Here is a 22,743-nt window from a genome sequence, read left to right on the forward strand (position 1 = left end):
CAGCTTACCCCATTTGATTTTGCAAAGCGTTAAAACGGTTGTTTCCAGCCTATTGTTAAGAAATTATTTTATGTAAACCTATGCTTTCCCATATACTATTTAATAAGCTTACCGTGTACCTAACATAACTTTGATCATGAGTCATTTTGACCAAACGTTACAAAATTGGGCAACAACAACAGTGTAGGAATCCTCATGTATTAAGCTCAAATTCGACTCATTGATGGCCAAGATGGAAAAGCATAGATACATGTAGTAGGTGATTGTTATTAGGTGGTTTCTTGAAAAGAATGTGCCCTTGGCCTACAAATTAAATCTGCTTCAGAGTTGAAATTTTTGCAATGTGCAATAAGATCCACTGCGATCGAGACAGGTGAGTTTTCAGTGTATTATTTGGATCTTGAAATATCCAGCGCACATGAAATGACTATGATTTAATGCTTCAAAGAACGATCTACATGAAAAAGTGCTGTACGTGTTGCATTTAATCTAAAATATTTTGGGTCTGCATATGATGAATGTGCAACTTCCGTGTTTGAAATTGAAGTAACAATTTTTCAAGAACTTCGAAGAGTGCGGTGCACGTTTATTCTGCTGTTCCACTTGAAGGACAAAAATAACTTGAACATCCTACATACATGTATTGCTGCTTCTTGGTAAACATTTTGTTTATTGAGAAACACATTTACATGTACCACCAGAGAATAACAGTAAGATTTTTTTGCTCATCATTGTTTGTAATATCTGTTGGTGATATGTGATGTTGCCAGACTAATCACAAGGATGTCTTGTTTAGGCCAAGGTAGACATGGTCATGTTTCTATTTTTGGCTAGAGTAGTTTGATGGTGAATACTCTACTTTTACTGATTCCACTCTTGATGTTAACACCTCTCTCCAGAATTTCATAATGCAAAGAATATTTGGCAAGTTTATCAGCACTTTTCATTATCCTTACACATAGATGTAGATCCAATGTTCCAACCAAACATCAAATATTTCCAGGCAGATTTCATTACTATTCTATTTTCAGTTGTGTCATAGGGTTGAAATCCTAAGATCCCAAGTGCCAAGAGTAACAGTAACTTACAATCATTGTCGTCAACAAAACTCTGTGGAAATATTTTGTGTTAAAATTTCCATAAAAATGTTTGTGTGTGCACTAGTTTATTCCAAACTCAGAGAACGGAGGAGACTCTCCAGCACTGGTGCGTATAATTACAATAGGTTTCTTTTGCATGGAGAACCCTTGAGAATTGTAGGAAAACAGTAATATATTTTATTTCAGTTAAATTACATGTACTTATAAATTTGTTATATTACTGTACAGTAAATTCAAGTGTTGTTGATACTCTGTTTACAGTGTTTATGAAGATGACGCTCATTCAGTCAATCCAAACAGCATTCGTGAAAGGAAATTACAACAGCAGGTAGAAATGTTTACTTGTAGTTTTTAAAATGCTACCTATATTGTATAATGGTAACCTATTATGTACATTATGAGCTTTAACATAAGAACACTGTGTCCATTGTTCCTGTGCATCTTAACTCTACATGTGACTCATACTGCAGTGTCACACTGCGTCATGCAGTGAGCACACATGTTAATGAAGAAATGTAAACAAGTAAATGGCTTGGAACCGATTGCATTAAATTCTCCACCTGTAGTTTACTCTCTTAAATGGCCAAGGATGTCCACTTTTCTTTTCATAGATAAGTTCCTTTACTGATTCTCTCCATTTTAACAAAAAATAAAAACAAACAAAATCTGATTACCAGAAGTTTGGAGTTTTTTTACTCTTTCTTTTCACATGCATTATCAAAATTTTCTGTTAATTTGAGTGTGACTTGCAATGATCCTTCTGTAGAGCTACATCTACCAATTTTTTGCCGAGATAAACACATTCAACCTTACCTAGACATCTTCATTCTTCTTATTTTGTGGTTGTGTTACATGACTGAAGCTTCTACATGTAGATTTCTAGTACAGTTATCAAAACGATTTACCTCCCCTCCAAAACAAGTAAGCGACCCCCAATTTTTTTTTTATGTTTGAAATTTTGAGAAAGTCTCAATGAATTTATTATGTAGTTCAAGTCAGACACATATGGGTACTACAACTGCAACAAATACAAGTTTCTTAAACTCACTGATATATTGAGTATTGGATTGAAGTAAGTGAAAGACTGAGCTGATCAGAACAGTTTCCATTTGCTAGTTGTGCATGCATGACTGTGCATTTATATTGTTGGAATGTGGTTCCAACTTCAGTATCATTTGGCAAGGCATGCTTTGTAGGTAGTGTGGTGACGTAATGGTTGGCGTGCTGGGCTCAGGAGCGAGTGGTCCAGGTTTGAGCCCTGGTCAGGGTTAGTGCATTGCCTTCCTGAGGTAACATTTTATTCTCACAGTGCCTCTCTCCACAAATTAAAAAAAAATACATAATTGTTAAGAAGTAACTAAAGCTGTAATTTATCCCAATCTATTTTTCCATTACATATACTTCTTTACCAAACTATTGGCTCTTTATAATTATTTTTCAGAGAGAAATTATGAGAAAGAAACATGAAATGAAGCGAGCCCAACCAGGTGGGTTTGAATGTGACTGGTGTCAATTTTCATCCTTGTACACCTTGTGAAATGTTTGTATTTACTAGGTCACTAGTCCAAGAGTGGCTTGTTCGATTGTGATAGTGGCCACTCCACAGTTCTGTAATGGTTTCTCTGCCTGTGGAATTTTGATGGTTCAATTTTGATTCTTTTTTAGAGTTGACAAATTTTTTAAGAAACTTAAGATACTGATTCGAAAAAAGTTGTTGGACTTAATTCCTACACATAATACAGTGTATTAATACCATAGTCTAGCGATACATGTATATGCATTGTCAGGATATACATACTTTTAAGTATACAGTACTTTACACTGTAGCAAAGACATCTAATAGAAATTGACTCATGAACAGGAAATTTTAAAATGTTTTATTTGACATGTGCACCTGCAGGTGTTTGACTGTGCGACAAAACTGACAGATAACACCTGGAGTGGGTGGGAAGTATGATAACTTCAATTGAAACCAAAGGCTTTTATCTCTTTGCACAGTTTTGTGATGCAAATACTATCATTCACTAGCGAAATTCCAATGGAAAACAACTTCTTAGTGTACATGTGCAGCCAAAGTTCTTATAAGATAAACAGGGATTTAGATACATGTAATAACCAGAAAAAATACCTGGCTGTCAACGTCATTTTCATGGCTGAAAAACAATTTTTGATTTTTAAAAATATATAGAACTCTCAGTAAACATTATTTCTTTTTCTGGCCATTTATTCATGTACTTCAATAATTTACCATCTTACATCTTACTTGATGTAATAAAATTGTAAACACTCCATTTCAAAAGGTCAAAAAAGCTCATTGGTCAGTGGTGTTTGGCAAAGACATTTTTTAAAATCTGTCAAAACTAGTTCACCAAGCTCTGGGAGACCAACAGAGAACTCTGAAGAAAGCTTGATTAGTACAACAACACATGAAAGAAAATTTGTGTGAGATTGTCTTCATCTGCTGCAGAACACTTTACACTGAAACTTTTGAAAAGTGTTCTCGTTTACCACAACTATTGTACACTGTACTGGAAAGCTATGAGATACATGTACTACTTGCACAAGTGCATGCATTATTGTATAGAATGATGGGCATTCAAATATTGTTAATTTAGTGACTTGGTGTAATGACTTCAGTATCCTCCCCAGTCATACATGTACATGTAATTGTATTTATTATCACCATTGGTTAATACAAAAACACCTAGATCTAGCTAAGTGGGCATCAAACTTGGCAAAACTGGTCATTGAAAATTCGTTGTGAGATCATCAGGGGTTTCATTAAGGGCCGGGCACCAGGCAAATTGACCGGCTGTGAGGATAATTTTGCTTGGCTGGTTTGACCATCTAGCAGAAAGTTTTTCTTACAAAGGAGTTCAGTTCTAATATACAGTAGTTTTGCTCATGTGTGAAAACCAGTTGCCCTCCTGCTGAGAACATTAATGAAACCCCTGGATCATGTTTCACTCATGCAGAGGTACACGTAGCTAGAGCATATGAATCAATTTTTGGCCAAGTGCAGTCTTCTAGGCTGCATATTGTTAAAATGAATCTTGCCAAAAATAAATTCAACCGGTTTTTGATAATTCAGCTGCAAATAGTCCTGATTAGACAATTGCAAATTCATACAGGAAATATTTCCCTTTTCTGGATTTGCACTATTTACATGCACAGATTGAAGGAGATGTTTACTTTTTGAGTGTCTGATAGTGTCGATAATTTGCCTGTGGATTAATATTGCAAAATCTTGAAAGAGGAGTAGGAACTGTTATACAGTACATGTAATTATTAGAGTAATGAGGAAAAGATAGGTTTGAATTTGGGGTGTCCCACTACTGTATGTACTGTACTGTTTATTTATATACGTATGTACTGTATGTACTGTACTGTTTATTTATATATTTATAATTATAATCTTGTAAATTCTTTTAGTTGTTTACAGTAGTAGAAATAAACTGTTCTTGTTCTTGTTCTTGTTCTTGAATCATGGTGGTTTCCAATAAACTGTCTTGAAAAAGAAGGTAGAATTAACATTTGGTGATGTTAAGTTATTGAATGCAGTTTGGTAGCATCTGGTTGATTGAGGATTCCTTTTCTGCAAAATTCATATACTTTCATCCTGTCAAAGTGTGAGTTTCATAAAGAGAGCCAAATTACTTTCCTAGCTTGTAAAAATTTTCTCTTGAGCTGTGAACAAAATTTTATTTACATACACAAGCCAAACATGATCTGGTCTTACTTGTGGATAATGTGTGTTTGCTGACTTTAATCTTCAATGTCATGTTTGATACCCAATTTGATTTTTTTTTGGTTTTTTTTTTTTTCTTTGCAGTATGTTGTTAATGCTCAGATGCATGCTTCTGAAGATAATTATATGTTGGCAACTATGAAATATTATATACTTAAAATACCGGTTTCCCTTACCGACAGTCATGTATGGAAAAAAGAGTCCGCTACATGCAGGTCCCATTATCTTAACGTGAAGTAAGATTGATTATTAATACAAAATGGAAAATGATAAGCAGTGGAAAGTCACCAAATTAAAGTGCGCTGCTGTGACAGATTTTCCAGACAAATACAACAATGATAACATCATTATTTTTTGAATTAAAATTTACATTCGGGTGAATATTAGAGATTGGTTTGATGCAATTTAATATTATTGATTGCACCTGATTGAATCTTTTTGGTGGAAGAAAATGGTGCAATGTATTTGGACCAATCAGATGTATTAACTTCGAAAACCATACAAGAGCTTATTAGCATTTTCCTATCTGTTCTTGCTCCTTCGACTGGACCTATTAAAGACCTTTTAAGTTCCTTTGTTTTTGTGATGCTCTTTTTCCTTTTGGTTATTTTTCCTAATTTGAATTCCTGTCTTTGTTCAGAAGACTAGTACAGGTGTTCTTTTAAGCTACTAAACAGAAAGCTACAAGACTGCAGTTTTTCATCTTCTCTTTGGTGCAGTATTCTGGCACAATCTCGTGGCTGAAAAAACATAGTTCACATTCATCAATCTATGTGAGTGTATTATTTTGTGACTTGTCTATCAATGCGTACATGCAAGTTAAGTTTAAATATCCTAGCTGGGATGTTTGTGTATACTTTTATGGCCATATGTTATGCTTAATTTATTGTGATCTGGGTGTATCCTTGCCAACTGATAAATTTTCAGTACTGGTCTTGTAGAGTTTGCTTTTTCATTTGGCATTTTTTTATTATTAAAAGGTGCATGATTGGGCATGATAAATATGTCTACCTTGTGACAATTGGCTTAAAGCAATAAATTAGAATATTTGAAAAAAACAAAAACATCTGCCTTATAACATACATGTATTCGATGGTTTTGGCTTAAAAATTGCCTCTTCATAGCATACATGTAAGATACATGCGCGTGTTAACTATATTTGTTGGACATTAGACTTGAACAACATGATTACAGAGCGGGTAGAAGGAATACTTTATTATAACATCGTGTTGGTACAAACATAATTTTCAGAGTATTAAATCCTGGAGTGTGGAGCTGCCATGTGGTGCCTTTCATTGAACACCGCATGGAACCTTTACAGTACAGTGTAAATGTAGTAAAAGTTAAATACATGTTCTACATGTACTATCAATATCATTAGCTTTCACATAACATTGGCTTACTTTAGGTATCACATCTTGATCGTTACCTTATTGGGAAATAAAAAAAGATTGATGTAAAAATTACCTTTTGACAGTTCTGACAGACATTCATCCCAGACATTGTACATTTCATTTGGTGCTTTCTTTCCTTGCTGAATCAATATGAAGATACATGTATGCATACATGTATGTGTACATGTAGATCTACAGACTGAGATTGATTTTTTTGTTTTGTTTCTAGCAAAATAAGTGAAAACAACCACTTTGTAGGTTTAACAGTTAAGATTTTTGAAATTTTGCTCTAACTTTAAGATTAGCTGTTGTTGGAAACACTAGAATTGAAAAAAGTTTATGCCTCCATATTTGAATAAAGTGTCATCTCATTTTAGTTTTTATGATGACATCAGATGCAATGCAATATATTTGTTTGGTAGATTTCAAATTAAGAAATAGAGGGAAACATTTGATATTAGCATATTCTATTTTGTATTTTGAAACAGAGAAGATTAGGCCAAACTGAAGTAATTTTCTATCTTTCATACCTGATAAAACACCGAAATAAATTTTACTGTTGTTTTTTTGATGATCAAAATTTTGTTCGTTTTTTAGCCTTGAAACTCTTGGTAGTGTCAATTTGTTTGGTGAAAATTTTCAAAAATAAATGATTGTGTAAACATATGGAAATTAGCTGCAAATGGTACTATTTCAATGGGGTTGGCTGACTGTCAGTATCCAAAATTGAAATTTTTGGAATTCAAAATATCAAAACGTAGTCTTCAAAAGACCAGCTGCCAGCATTCAAGACTTCCATGTCCATCAGTTGTGCAGTACCCACGGATTGAATGTTTCAATTGTGAGAGAAGTAAAGTTTGGAGCTCTCTGTATACACACCTGTTTTTCACTGACAATACAAAATGCAAAATGATGTAAACAGAGGAGTCTACTTTCAGGCGATAGAATATATGATGACTGCTTGTCACTTTCCCCTTAGAATGTCCTTGCTAAATTAAAATTCTCAGATTGTCTCTAGAGCCATCAAACACAATTTGTACATAGAACGTTCTTGTGAGGAAAAAATACTTTTGCTGTCAAAAGCTACTTGTACTGTGATTATTATTCATTCACATAAAACAGACTACTGTTGCATAGAAGGTTGCCTCGTAGCTTAATTACTGGAAACCCAAATTAGGCACACTTGTTTTCATGTTGAAAATTACTTAATAGTTTCTTCCAATTCAGATAATGAGTTGCTTGTTTCAGAAATGCAAGAAAAACTGGATGTACCATGTTTTCTCAGTTACATGCCAGGTCCTGAATAAACACCAGGTCCCCCAGGTAGATTTGTAAATAAAACCCTCAAGGATTTCACTTATTTGAGGTATAATCAACACAAGGTATAATTATAAGATATTTAGCTCTCAAAAATAATAATGAATAAAAATGCTAATAAACTCCAGTCTTGAATAGATGGCAGATCATTGCAGCTAAGTTTGAAATAATGCCTTCGGAAAATGTGATTCCTTTATCACCTAGCCTTCGTTTTTCTTGCTTTTCCTGTCTGAGCTGGGTAATCAACCGTGGAGGTATTTTTGAACTGTCTATGCAAATATCTTCCCCATGTGCAGGAATGTTGCTATAATGCTGAAGCTAAACCCCTGCACTAGCAAATACACCACTTGCCAATGTAAACTTGAAGAATATCAAGCAATCATGTTGAATGAACAGGCCACAAGGTGGCCTACACAGTGAAATTGGTGGTAACGAACCGGTCCCCACTGAATGCAGTGCATGGGTAGTTGGTTAAAAAATTGAGACTGAATGTTTTAATGGTTTTCTCAAAAACGTGTCTTTCTCTTGAGAACCCTGCATGCTACAAATATTTTGAATTATTGAAAAAAATTTAAAAGGTAACAGAAGAAATCAGAATAATGAAGTTACATGTACATAATTTGTATCATTCAACAAGGATAATTATTTCTCTCTCTGTTAAACTATTATTTAACTCGGATAGTGTTGAAGTGCCTATGAAGTTAATTTTTTTTTTTTTGCTTTTATCTGTCGCTTATTATGTCTACTTTTCAAAACTGCTTAAAGTGAATAATGTTACAAAGAGAAAAATTCAACTTTTTGCCGCCCAAAGTGAGCTCAGTATAGCAAAACAGTGGGTCCGGAGCCTGGCAACGAGTTTACAAGCGATGACGTAGGAAATTGTTGTGGCAATTTGTTTACCTCACTTTGCCTCTGTAGCTACGTGAATTGCCATAGGAGATTTCTTCAAAGTTCGCCATTTTTTTTGCAAGTAAAATGTCAGATTTTGATGGATATCTGTCCTCTAGTGAAAGTTCCAACGTACAAGAGTCGGAAAGTAGCGACGAAGTCATCTGAACAATTTCCTATGTCACGGCATTGTAATACATTTGTTTTGGCCTCGCGCAAAATGGACCCACTTTTGGTTGTCAAATTCGAACTTTGAACAGCAAAAAGTCAAATTTTTCTCTCTTTAACATTATTCGCTTTTGGCAATTTTGAAAAGTAGACATAACAAGCGACAGAGAAATGAAAAAAAAAATTTCACTTCATAGGCACTTTAACATGTAAGCACTTGTATGTGGCTATTGTTGGGGGCCAAACAGGCACAGGAACGAGAAACTGTGTTTGGTCACCTTAATATGAAACAAAGAAAAATAAAAATGTAGCTACCTGTAGTTAGAAAAGGTTCAATCCAAGAAAAATAAATGCAAATCACAGTATATTTACATTGATTATTATTGACATATGTACTGTATGCAATTTTGTTAAAGGAATGGTTCAAGCCAATGATGTAGCTCGCCCAATGTCTCGTCATTCAGAGAGGACACCTTTGGTGCTTGGTGGAACACAACTACATGGTAGGGAAATTTGTATTTGTCATGAAAGTAACATTTGTAGTATGCTTTTAATGTCTTGATGTTAAAGTAGACAATATCTTAAAGACACTTAAATTTAGAGTTGATCTCTGATGTGGTTCAGTTATTTAGCTGTTAGCAAAACACTTTTAAGACAGACACTTTTCCAAAGTGGACAACAACATATTAACAGTAAAATATTACATTTCAATTTGTTCTAAACAAATTTACATACATGTACATAATGATATGGGTAAGTGAATTCACTACAAGATACAGGTATGTTTGAGGAAGTAAATGTTGTAGTGTTCACAAGCACAAGCTTAACTTTTTTGGTTTTAGGTATAGATGGCCCTGTAGCAAGTTATGCCACCCCACCAGAGCCTTCTGTGGGTGGCCTATTGGTTAATGTTGGATCAGAAGAAGAAGAACCGCAGCCACGGACAAAAGTGAGTGATATGACATACTAGTGGTGGTGGTAAAATCTTTCATTATCTTAAGTTGGACTTGGAACACTAGCAGTTCATATTACAGTCCTGGCAAATTTCACTGCGCAGACCAAAGCTGAGTGAGATCATGCAATGGGTTAAATTTCTTTGACCGCTGGTGTGGCTGATCATGTGATCACCCCAGGGGCAAAATGTATACTTCAGCATTAACTCCTTGCTTTTAAATGTTATTAAGATATTACTATTTTCAGAGTGAAATAATGACTTTTTCAGTGTGATACAAACATTTTTAGGGTCTTTGGGGAGATTAAAATTAATATTCCCATTGCTGAACTAAAATTTCCTCTGGTGACCAAGACAAATAATATTGACAAAATTATGTTACTTTGCAAAATTCCAGTGGCAGAGAAATGGTTGTTACATTTTGTGCAACAGTAAGTAACAACAGGGCAATATGTCAAGAACAGCTAGTGAAATGTGTAGCTTAACTACAAACTTGGCCATTATACTGTGGGTCCAATTTTAAATTTTTGTGTGATTTTTCAAGTGTTTTGTCAGTATGAGAATGAAAATTAAATGTCTAAAGTTCCACAAATAAGCTGGTCTACTTCCTGTTGCTGTAAGACATGCAACTCTTTACAAGTACAGTCAACTCTCTCTTAGGGAATACAGGTCTCTATGAGACCGACACTTTGACAAGACAGACTTCTGAGTTTCAAACCTTTTCATGTTGCAATTATACTGCAAGGTTCGCATGTCGCTGTAAGAATTTCGTTGGGAAAGCCACTGATAATATCACAAATGTTTATTAAAGTTCATAATGTATAAAATTAACATAAATTATGCATTCTAGCTAGTAATTCGGTTGCCAAAATATTCTATCCTTGGATTATAATCAACCAAATTAAATAGTGTATTAACAAAGTACGATATGGAAACTAAGGGAGAAAAGTTTAAATCTGCAAAGGCTATGTTTCACTTTGCCTTGTACATTGTACAAGTCGTTGTCTAATTTAAACACTGCCAATGCGGTTTTTCATTTTGCTTTTCTATTTGTTGCTTGTGTAATTTGATAGATGCAGTCTCATCATTGGTCTTCATTTCAGCTCCTCATGTTGCAGTTTCAGAGCTGTGTTGCATGTTAGAATTTACCCTAACAAAGCCTCCTTAGTTGGAGCTGACTGTATCATCCACATGATGGCTTAACAATCAACCTCCTGATTGTGCAAATTAGTTGCTTGCTTTTCACACATAATGTCCACATAAAAACTCTCTTTAACTTAGGTTTAGGCCTTTTCTTGTGGTTTTGCAATGCAAGCATTTTTATAATCATCACGGAAATTAAATACCCCCACTGCTGTGAGCATGTCTGTGCAAGGCAAGGGAAAATTAATTAAGAACATAACTTAAATTTTTTTCTTGGGATTCTGATGGTAGTGAAATGTTTTGACTTGAGCCCAAAAATAATCACTTGGTATACTAGTTCAAGCTAAATAGCCACTTAAACTTCACTGCTTGGCTTTAAGTGTCCCTGGCTCCACTGTGCCAATGTGGTTATTCTTTTGTTGACATTTTGGAAGCATTTTCATTGAAAACAAAAACTAGAAAATTATGAACAATAATTATGCTAACTACAATTCAAGATGTTATGTCAACCTGCTACTTCTGGCTTTAAACACCCAACTGTTTGTATGACTATCTTGTGCTTCCCATTGAGAGTGACAATGTATTTCTGAGGAGAATAACTGCTCAAGCCTACACTGTAAGCTTGACCTTTAGCTTTTGGCCAGCACAGATGGAATGTTTTATTAATAATTAGTGATATGTATTTGTTTCCCATGGAATAATGTAGTAGACAGTGTACATGTACTTTGAACAATTGTAGTTTGAACCATTGACCTCTGATGGGGCATGTAAACTTGTCTGAAAAATGCCCAAAATGTTATGTCACCCTTTTCATTTACCCATTTTCTGTTTTCAATGTTGCCTTTTAGCAAACAACAGATACAGAGCGCAAGTTAGCAGCAATGGGTATTTCATCTAGTGCAGATTATGCAGGGATTAAGGATGATTTTGATGAACCAGAGTTATCATCACAAGTCATAGCACCAGCAAGAGCAAGAACACCATCTCCCAACCTACAGTCTGGGCCTCCACCCTCATATGATTCTGCTACAAAGTCTAAAAAGGTGCTAGTGGTATTATTTTAGAAGGTTTTTTAATTCATTGAAATTTGTAGGTTGATGTTAAACCTACATAATAATGTGTGGAAAGTAAGACTCTCAGACTGAAATTGTTACAAATATCCCAAATATGAAGAAATTGAGACTAAAAGTTTTTTAGTAGAACTTTTTAAACCTAGCTCAGTTATGTTTGAACTACACTTCTCAAACTCATTAATAATTCATTAAGTTTAAACAAAGGAAATCATGACTGTGACAGTGTTTGGATATCTGATTAAAGTTAGCATTAGATTTTTACGATTTTAATTCTCTATTTTCTCCTTAGTTTTAGTTTTGATTGAGAAGATAGAACAAACACTCAAGACAGTGTTTGACCACATTTCCAAACACCTGGAAGTTCATCAAAAATACTCTGCTACACATTGTATTTTCAACTTCTTCTTGGTGTTTGGAAATGTGGTCAAACACTGTCTTTCGTGTTTGATATATTACATGATGTGTAAAATAAAATCACTGCTAATACAGTGTGGTAATTCTTTTTTCTACTTGCTTGGCAGCCACCACCTAGCAACAGAGAATCCCCACCAAATACAGGTACTGCAACTCCTGGCACAGCTGTTGAAATCGACGATCTTGAAAAATTTGTATTTAGGTAAGTAGCTAAATGCAATTACAGGATATCTAGTGAGCTATGTCAGTGTTATTGTTTAAAGCCACTTTGATCCAGTTTTCTTTCTTGCAATGCAGTACGGTGTTATGGTCGCTATTTCTGACAATTAGTTTTCTTGCTTGATAGACCTGCCCCACAAGGAACTGCAGTTAAATGTAGAATAACCAGAGACAAAAAAGGAATGGATAGAGGAATGTATCCTACATATTTCCTACACATGGAGAAAGATGATGGGAAGAAGGTAATTTATTGATCAAAAAGCAGAGCTTGCTGTTGTGACCGCAGGGTTGCCAGTGCAACCAATTTTTTTTTCACTGGCGACGAACATTTTATGCTTTTCACCGAAATACTTTTGCTGGCAAATAAATCTGAAAAATTAGGGGCCAGCTGACCCCAAGGTTTTTTTCCTGAAAGTTGAGCCCTGAATAGGTAGCATTCATGAAACAAATTGGATGAGCTCAACCTCAAGATTGCCTTTTCTTTTTTGAAGCAAATCTGACTAGTTTATGTGACTTCTTAAAGCAATAATAATAATAATAATAATAATAATAATAATAATAATAATAATAATAATAATAATAATAATAATAATAATAATAATAAAACACTTTAATAGCTGACACAATTACTGGTAACCCAGTAGTTTACATTGTGGGCTATATATATATAAAAATATATTTAGTTAAAAAATGTTAAAATATTGAAGAAGTTGAAATATAATACAGCATGCACATAAAATGAATTCGGATATATTACAAGACATTTTCAAAACGTTCTAGAGACGGTAAAATGTTCACGGTCTGAATTACTTTGTAAAAAGTTGTTCACTAAAAGTTTCTTAAAGTTTCTTTCATGTGTGATAGTTTTAAATTTGTCGTCTAGACAGTTCCACAGGTAAGTGGCACTTGCATGAAATGTTTGTAGGCCTGCGTTGGAGCGACATTTTGGCACCGCCAGATGATCATGAAAAGAAGCTCAAGTATTATAAGAATGGGTGTTTTTAACATAGGTTCCATAACTTGTAAAATAATGCGGACACTCCCCATTCACAATTTTAAACATCATGCACAATTTCTTCATGTGTATTACATCATCAATTGGCATCCACTGTAGTTTCTTGAACAGTTAAACCGAGTTATCGTGGAAATTAGCGTCTAATATTAACCTACTACAGTGTTTCTGCACCTAAGTATTTTCAGCAGTTGATTGTTAGGGGCGTTACCCCAAACCAAACAGCAATATTCAAAGACAGGCTTGATAAGCACATTAAATAACAATTTTCTGCAGTGGAGATTAAGGTAGCCTTTCACTCTTTTAAGTAGATGAATTCTAGAGTTCAGCTTCCTAATTAAATATTCAATGTGGTTGTGCCAGCTAATGTGCTTGTCGATCTTGACGCCTAAGAGTTTTTCGTCCTTGGCTTCTTCTATGCGGTTGCCATTCAAGTGAAGATCTAAGGTTGGGTTGTTAGCATGTTCCAACTTCTTTCATGTAGCTATGAGCAGGTGTTTCGTCTTCTTTGTGTTAGGTACCACTTTGTTTAACTTCAACCAACTGCTAGCGTTGTTTAGGCTGTCTTGCAAATTGTTTTGGATATGATCAAAGTGTTGCAAACTTAGAAATAGGTTTTAATTGTTGCCTTCTCAAATCAAACTCCTGCTTGATGCTGATTGCAGCAAAAGGTCTCTAGAAAATAAAAACAGTTGTAATTAGATACAGTGTCTTCCAGGTACCAAATCGACAAGTCTGCATCGATGTCCTTTATTAAAATGTCTGGTCATTCTAGCGCCAACAGCACTAATTGGGGACTCAGATGAAATACAATATTATTAAAATTAATTCCAAAAATTAAAACTTAAAAACTTAAAGATTCATACCTTACAGCATTTTTCTTAAAACCGCCTAAAATACATAGGTATTTAAAATGTGTTTCTTATACAGTGAGAACTAAGTTGAACATAATTTACAATCCCTCCCACATCTCTCTAACACAGCTGACATATCCCTTTTGCATATCATGATTGTAAAAGCTGACAAAGATTTGATGGCATAAGAGGTCTGTTAATCCTCTACGGTAACTTTAAGCCCTGTGTTGCCTGAAAATAGGCTTCACCTCAAATCTAAAGAATTGAGCTACCTGTTTACAAGTTTTTTTTTTTGGTTTGTTATGAAATATCAATTGGGATGATACTGGTTTTGGTTCAGAGACACTCATTCAAAGGGTGGATTTGTAAATCCATGAATCATAATGTCGTAGTTACAATCTTGTTGTACATGTACCTTTGATCAAACTAAACACGGTATTGGTGCATCACCGGTATTTTACTTTGATTAGATATTTCTCCTGGCTGGACGTAAGAGAAAAAAGAGCAAAACCTCAAACTATCTAATAAGTACAGATGCAACTGACTTGTCAAGAGGTGGCGAGAGTTTTATTGGAAAATTAAGGTATGTGTTATTGATTTTAATGTTATTAATTTTGGTACATGTTGCATTACCAGACATTAATAGTGGTTTTCCTTTGGCTGAGCAGCAAAAGTGGAAAACGCTTCTCTCACACACTTCTGGGTTCTGTTGTGCATAGGGTTTTAGCTCACATGGCTTGGTCCAAGGGCATATGAGAGTTTCCTTTTCTTGGCCACGTTTTTGGGGTTTTACCACTGGAGTCAATATATATTTTAAGTTTTTTGAAGATGTGACATGCACCCTTCTGGTGTTTCATGAGTCACAGTTTTTTGAAGCTGTAATATACTTCAGTTCGCTAGTTTTCTTTGGTCCTAGTTTCCTTTGGCCACTTTTGGCACTTTTGTATTATGAGTTTGGTGGTTTATTGTTTGTGATATAAAGGTCCAGCTTTATGGTTTGTCTTTTGGCTTGGCATGGCCCTCAGCTCATTGTGAGAATTGATTTTAGTTGCTCTCTGATATACTGGGAATATAACTGAGAATGAACAGAACCGTGCATTCACTTTTCTAGATACAGTGAAAGCCCTTGTAAGCAGACACCCTTGGGATGCGAAAAAGGTGTCTGTAACTAGAGCTGGCAGCTAATGAGAGTAGTTCTCGTAAGTGGCCACTAGAGTTGTAAGGGAAAGATGGCCACCTTCAGGAGCTTGCCCAGTTTACAGTAAATATTTGAAATCCAAAAGTACCACCATTATTATTATTATTATTATTATTATTATTATTATTATTATTGTTTTACTGCCTGATCTGGATGTTGGTGATAAAAGAACAAGTGATTATTGCAGCCAGCATTAACATTCCCCTTAACAGTCTCATTGTAACAAAAAGCAGTGATACAGTTTACAGATGTTGTGTATCTTTCAAAGTCAGGCCCAATTCCTTTCAAGTGTCTGTTTACGGGAGCTTAAAAACAAAGGAAAGGTCTAGATTGTACATGTAAGCCCTCCAATTGTCTGCTTACAAGAATGTCTGCATACAGGAATGAGTAAATACAGAGTTTGTATGGGATTTTAAACTGGGTTTTGTGAAGGTGGTCGTTAGTAGAGCTGTCTGCTTATGACAGTATCCGTTGAGAAAGCTTGCACTGTAAGTGTGGCCTGCTAGTCTGGCCTGCCTAGACTAGCATAGCTATTTGTGGGTCAGTCCAACTGTAAAGTGTAGATTTTATTAAGGAATAAAATGATGATGATGATTATAAGTGATTTTTAATGGAACTACATGAAATACAGTGTATCTTTCATTGCTCAGAACACTTGTAGGTACATGTACTTTCAACTTAACTGTACTGAATTGATTCAATTTTTTTTTCTTCTCACAGATCCAATTTAGTAGGAACAAGGTTTACCGTGTTCAACAATGGTGTTAATCCCAAAAAAGGTGGTGTTATGTCTGATGGTTCAAATATTAGAGAGGAAGTAGCAGCTATTATTTATGTAAGTACATGTATAAACCATCAAACCTGGTAGGATACAAATTTTAAAGACGAAAAAACTACCCAAGGGTTTGTACAGGCAGTTTTTCAATTTTCGCAAATTTATGTCTTCTACCCCTGCAGAAAAAAAAAAAAAAAAAAAAACTGGTCAGATACATGTAGATTTCCCTGAAAAAAGAGCTCCAACTAAAGTAAAATATTTGTTACAATGGCCAGTCTGCCAAATTTCATGTAATTTCACTGGCAGAAACACAAGAAAATTCACTGTCAGTTTTGCTCTGCATGCTCATGTTGACATCATAAAATACTGAAAAACACCTGATGTTTTCCTTTGAGCATGCACTGATTTCTTAAACTTTCATCCTAAGCACAGGAGCAAGCACAAAACTATAGGGAGCCACTTTAAGTGGGACCTTTTTTATTTTAAAAATTACCAGCAGATGATGGCTAGGCAGATGTTTGTTTTTATACACTTGATGTAAATACAAGATTTTCTTCCCTTTTACAGGATACAAATGTACTTGGGTTCAAAGGGCCTCGCAGAATGACAGTTATTCTTCCAGGAATGGGGCTTGATCAACAGAGGATACCCATGCGACCCCTCACGGTGTGTTGATTTGATCTTTTTAATCTGCAATTTTGTAATCATTGCTCAAGGCATTATTTTGTTGAGAGGGCATACATGTAAACAGGGACTTTTAAAAAGTGCAGAAAGGTGAGAGTGGCAAGAATCAAAGATCACCCACTCACTGGGTATATGCATTCTCAATTTTCCATGGTTATGTTTTATTTAATGCATTTTTGCTATAGGATGGTGATGGGTTATTGGAAAGATACAAGAACAAGAGGATGGAGAATCTTTTGGAACTTCATAACAAAACTCCAGTGTGGAATGATGGTATGTCTGACTTAATTCATTGTGTGCTTTAAAAGAAATGCTGGGTTATAACTATTACACTATAGGTAGGTAGGTAAAGTCTGCATGCGAGCCAAGTGGCCCATCAGGCCGGAGCTTATCCCGGTTTCTGTAGCGTGAAGCGACTAGGAGTATTTCTACTCCCCCCTGGATGGGATGCTAGTCCATCGCAGGGTTACCCCCAGCATTAAGTTCGCCGGTACCCATTTATACACCTGGGTGGAGAGAGGCACTGTGAGAGTAAAGTGTCTTGCCCAAGAACACAACACAATGTCCCTGGCCAGGGCTCGAACCCAGACCGCTCGATCCGGAGACGAGCTCACTAACCATGAGGCCACCGCGCCTCCCACTATTACACTGTACATGTTGGTAAATTAATCCTCAAGTTTAGTTTTTTTAAAGATTACATGTAAGTGCATTATTGTTAATTGTTAAAGAGGAATTGTGAGAAGTGTTGAGTTGTGAAAAGCATTAATAAATATACAGCTTACATTCCCAACACTTTTCATGACTGCTGTACTTAGCTTGCAAAATTCAAAGAGAAAATAATACAATTGTGACTCACAATTAGAAGAGTTAGCCAAGGCAATTCACATGTACATGTAATAGAAACAGCAAACCAACTCTGGTCAGAAGAGATTGCTTTAAACAATTAAATTATGTTCACATACATGTTTTAGGGACTGTTACATTGAACAAGTACACAAAACAAACTTTTACTGGGGTAATTGTAAAATGTTAACCCTGTAATAAAAATTGACAGAAGAAAATTATATTGACAGTGTAAATTAAATTAAGGAGACAACTGAATCATTTTCAATTTTTTTTTTTTTAACCTGGGCAGATACACAATCATATGTTTTAAACTTTCATGGAAGAGTGACACAAGCTTCAGTTAAAAATTTTCAGATTGTAATGGATGCTGATGGTGAGTGACTTAATTCAAAGTTAGTACTAGTTCAGATTTGTACATGTATTATGATTTTAATTTATTGCAGGGCCATTCTTGTCTTTAACAGTTGCCCAACACTCATGCACCAAACACATGCATCAAGCAGTAACTGAAGAGTCGCTAGTTAACCCCTAAGTACTGTACATTGCTTGCTTAAAACATGTATTTCATTGAAATTCCTGTACTGTGCACATACCTGTCATAAACAGAACTAGAGAAGCCTCCCTTACAGAAATGATCAAACAAGTAAAGCAAGTACATGCATAAAAGAACTGATTATCTGTCAACTGTTTTTGAAATTTATGATCCAAGTAGTCTGCAGGACAGCCTGCTTTGTGGGCAGAGAACCAACCACAGTGCACCAGCAGGAAATCAGAGCATGAGAAAATAGCTATTTTTTGTTGATCCTTTTTTGTGCTCCGGACTCACCCTTTGCACTTGCATTTCATGCTTCATGTATTGCATTTCTAAACGACATGTTTGGCAGGCTGTGATCAATCTGAGTCACTTAATTTCTAAGAATGAAGCTAGTATAGTCAGATCTAGAATTCTACTGGTATACTAATGCAAACACTGCAATCTGATTGGCTGAGCTACTTGTACACTATCAGCCATAAGAGTGCAGTGGCTGTCAGTCGTCTACGAAATTGTGACTTTCTTTTGTATTCCCGAAGCTTTGGAGAAACATTAAGATGCAAATGAATAACAAAATTCCTGAGAAGACTAAATCAAGGACATTTACAGTTTTTTGAATTTAAAAACTTGAAATTATTGAAAAACGGGTGCACACGCGTAGAAAACCGCAAATTCCCAATGACAGTTCAGTCCGTGCGATTTTTTTAAAGTGTAAAGTTTAATAATACTTTGAAAAATAATTGGAAACCTTTATTTGCATTCATTTCAGTTAGATTTCTACTAAAACAATTAGATTATTCGCTCTCGATTTCTATGAGGTGATAGTTGATTCAGCCTTCGGCCTCATTAACTATCACCTAAAGGAAATCTCGAACTCATAATCTAACTGTTAAATAGTACTGTGAGTTGTAATCGTTCATGGATTAACAAGCCATGCAATTTCTGTTCAGCACTGCATCTTGCATGAAGCTACAGGGTGGTGTATTTTAGTATTAGTTCTGTTGGCTTTCCCACCAAGAAAATTCTTTTCTCTTGTTTAGTGGATTACATCATCATGCAGTTTGGTCGGGTGGCTGAAGATGTGTTCACTATGGATTACAATTACCCTATGTGTGCTCTTCAAGCTTTCGCTGTGGCTCTGAGCAGTTTTGATGGCAAGCTGGCTTGTGAATAGTTTCAACTGAATATGACAGAGGGTTGGCAAATATAGGAAATAATCTCTAAACAATGTTAAATTTTGTAAGAATTTAAAACAAGAAGCATTCATTTGGCTTCATTTTATTTAATGTAGATTACTAATACTTGGTACATGTATTCTTAAAATAATGTGCAGACAAGTTTTGAGTTTTGTTCACCCCTGTTGACTAATATCACTTTGGAGGTGGAAGTTTAAGTTCTGCAACAATGTATGACAGAGCCAGAATTATTTGAACCCTGCCAAAGAAGTTCCATTAATGCTAATTAATTTCAAAATTTGCCCTGAATTGTCTGATTGTTGCCAGTGACAGTCCATGTTTGTTGGAAATTGACCACAGATACATGTATGTCACATTGCTTGAGTTTTAAAGCTGTCACAGCTACATTTAGGTCATGTTAGATGGAGTCATGAAACAAAGACCTTTAATTCTGTAAGTAGAAAGTCATTGTGTTGTGATAGAGTTGTTGCAAGCTGTTGGAATTTATTTATTTGATATTTTATTGTACAATTTAAAAAATGTACCAAAGCTCATAATTTTCAACCTGAATATTGAAAGATACTGATTGAAAGTTTAAATGATAAATTTAAACAGTTTGTAATTAATCAATGTCTGTTGGGTAAATGTAAAGAATTTTGTTAGTAATAGTAATTGGACTGAGTGGAGTTCAATTCGGGGAGTAATCACACATGCCAAGAAAGCGGGCGAGTGCTTAAAATTACTAGCACAGTTACTCCCTGAATTGTACAACATGAAGTCCAATTACTTATTAATTGTATCAATAACAAAATTTTGAAAATGAAAAAAACGTTTTTTGAGAACTTCTTTTGAGCGAAAAAGTGAGTAGTGCCTCCAATAACTCTAGCAAATATTAAAAAGAAAGCGTGGGTAATTGACGTACCAATGTTGAAGGTATCTATCTACAACTTGTTGAAATTAGATACCTGTAATTGGACACCCACATGATCATGCACCGATTACATGTCAAATAGGCATGCAGAGAACCAATCATGATCAAAAATTCTGTTATAGATACGATTATAGTTGAAACAGGTCCAGTGTTCCCCCTAGAGTGAAGTTCATTATTTTTCTCAAACTTCAAATCATCACAATTGAATTGAGACTTGATCCCAGACTTGCAGTTGGTTTGGTTTTTGGGCTCTATGTCCCAGGCATTTTGATACTTTGAAATGATATCAAATCCACTTGTCAACACTGTTAGAAGATCAAGATGTGTTAACTTAGAAGTTTGAGCTGAATGAATCCAATAATGTTCTTCATCACTTCATTCTTGGGTGGAGTGGGTTTCTGAAGGTTTTACTGTATAGAGACCACCACCAGAGGAATATGGAAGAAATAGTTATGTTAGAATATCCATATATTGAGGCTAAGAGTAATTTATGCGTTTAGTGTTGATAGATCCTGCTTGACTTACACGTACCTCTAATCCATACCTGTATCCACCCTATCAGATTAACAGAGCTCTATTACTATACATGTCTAGTTAAACCAAGCTCACAAACGGCAACCTGTACAATGAGCCTTCACTGAGCATTGATAATGAACATTGATAAGTTACGGTACATGTACTGGAAATCAAGGGAAATCAATGAACGATTTGGCACTAACTACAGGTTGTGTTGTGACTTGGTGTTTCTTGACCAGTGGGATAAAAGTTGCAAAATGGTTCCTCTGTGCCTAGTTGTTTTTTGACTGTAATTTTCAATTCACAGTGATAACTTAAGACAACAAACTGAAAACCTTAAAGAATTAACTTACCTTTGTTTATTTTCGTTTTTCAATCGTGGATGTTGTCATTCAAATCAGCGGTGCCTCTAAATCTAATGTTAAATTCTAACATTTCCTTTATTTGGACACTCCTCTGATATGGTGCTACTCTCAAACCTAAAATCATAGGGCACATTAAAATAATGCAGTAACCGAGGCATCTTTCATCATTCATCGTTCTTGGTAATTTAAGACTAGTTTCAAGATTTGCTTTTCGGAAAATACAAGTAGATTAAACTGAACATCAGATTTCAGAAATTATATATTGTCCTCTTTGTTCTGATCTAAATGCTTATGCCAATATTGTTTCATTTAATTCCTGACACTCCAGCAAGCCAAAAAGATCTTTCAACTTTTTTTAAAGCTAGTTTTATATATGGTCTCTGGGTGGCAATAAGAGTTACAGTTGAACCCTGCCATTTCGAACCAGCAGGGGAAACGAAAAATCTTTCGAAATAGCGGGAGGTTGAAATAACTGATAGTAAATGACTGTAGGGGGAATCCATGGCAAACCGTTTTGAGCTCAAAATTATGGAGAAATCGAAATAACGGAGTTCGAATAAGTAGGTTCCAACTGTACTTATAATTAATTGCAATTATTTCTTACAGCTAACTAATGCATTGAACATTACAACTTTGAAATTTTTAATACTCCTAGACAAACATGTCAAAGAACAATTGATTTATTAACAACAACTTTAAATGACATTCACAGAATTACATTTTGCAATTTGAATGTATGTTATTATGCTTTTATTATGCATTATGCATCATTAATGATAAGTTATTCTCACTAACAATTCTGCATATTGCTTCCAATGCAGGTTGTGTACATAATTCACATAAATCTCCTTAGGAGTCAGTTAAGACTGGTAGAGGTTATAACTATTTGTATCATGCCACTGTCTAGTATTCTGCAAATGTCCTGTTTCACTCTCTTATTTATGGCACCCTCCAAACCCCAGGGCTTTTTATTTGCGCAATAAGGGAAATTATTATACATTGAACTTGCTATCTCTTTTTGGATTGGCCGAAAGTGTATAGAGAATTTTCTAAATCAGCGCCTGTGACATCATCTAGCTGCAGATTACAATAATCATGTCAAGGACACTCAAGGTCACAGGTAATCATGTTTGCATGCTTTGTGTTGGTTGCTGTCAGTTAAGAAGCAAAAACATGACTTCTATTTTTCTTTTCATTCAATTAATGTATAATAAAACAATTATTAGATGTGGTTTTTGTGATATCTAGAATAATCAAAGTCTCGGTAAGGGTTATTAGCCTCGGCCTTTGGCTGATAACCCCTATGTGGACCATGATTATTCTGGACATCACAAAAACCTCATCCAGTAATTGTTTAGTATCCATTGACCTGCTCAAACAAAATGCAAACATATACTAAACAATGACAGTATTTTAATGTTAATATGTGTAATTTTGTT

At 35.1% G+C, this 22,743-nt stretch overlaps 1 protein-coding gene across 1 annotated transcript in view; it reads left to right on the top strand.

The window, feature by feature from the left end:
* Positions 1-22,697, top strand: part of LOC145478980 (tubby-related protein 3-like) — a 23,569-nt gene extending 872 nt beyond the window's left edge. The window contains exons 3-15 of the mRNA XM_081457202.1: positions 1,362-1,428; positions 2,542-2,587; positions 9,032-9,118; positions 9,458-9,564; positions 11,559-11,753; positions 12,305-12,399; positions 12,544-12,658; positions 14,753-14,865; positions 16,201-16,315; positions 16,823-16,921; positions 17,125-17,212; positions 18,075-18,158; positions 19,358-22,697. Coding sequence (XP_081313328.1) covers positions 1,362-1,428; positions 2,542-2,587; positions 9,032-9,118; positions 9,458-9,564; positions 11,559-11,753; positions 12,305-12,399; positions 12,544-12,658; positions 14,753-14,865; positions 16,201-16,315; positions 16,823-16,921; positions 17,125-17,212; positions 18,075-18,158; positions 19,358-19,491 — 1,345 coding nt within the window. The 3' untranslated portion in view covers positions 19,492-22,697. The remainder of the gene's footprint in view (positions 1-1,361; positions 1,429-2,541; positions 2,588-9,031; positions 9,119-9,457; positions 9,565-11,558; positions 11,754-12,304; positions 12,400-12,543; positions 12,659-14,752; positions 14,866-16,200; positions 16,316-16,822; positions 16,922-17,124; positions 17,213-18,074; positions 18,159-19,357) is intronic.
* The last annotated feature ends 46 nt before the right edge of the window (positions 22,698-22,743 follow it).

Source organism: Orbicella franksi, chromosome 2 (genome assembly GCF_964199315.1).
Source record: "Orbicella franksi chromosome 2, jaOrbFran1.1, whole genome shotgun sequence".
Lineage (NCBI taxonomy): Eukaryota > Metazoa > Cnidaria > Anthozoa > Scleractinia > Merulinidae > Orbicella > Orbicella franksi.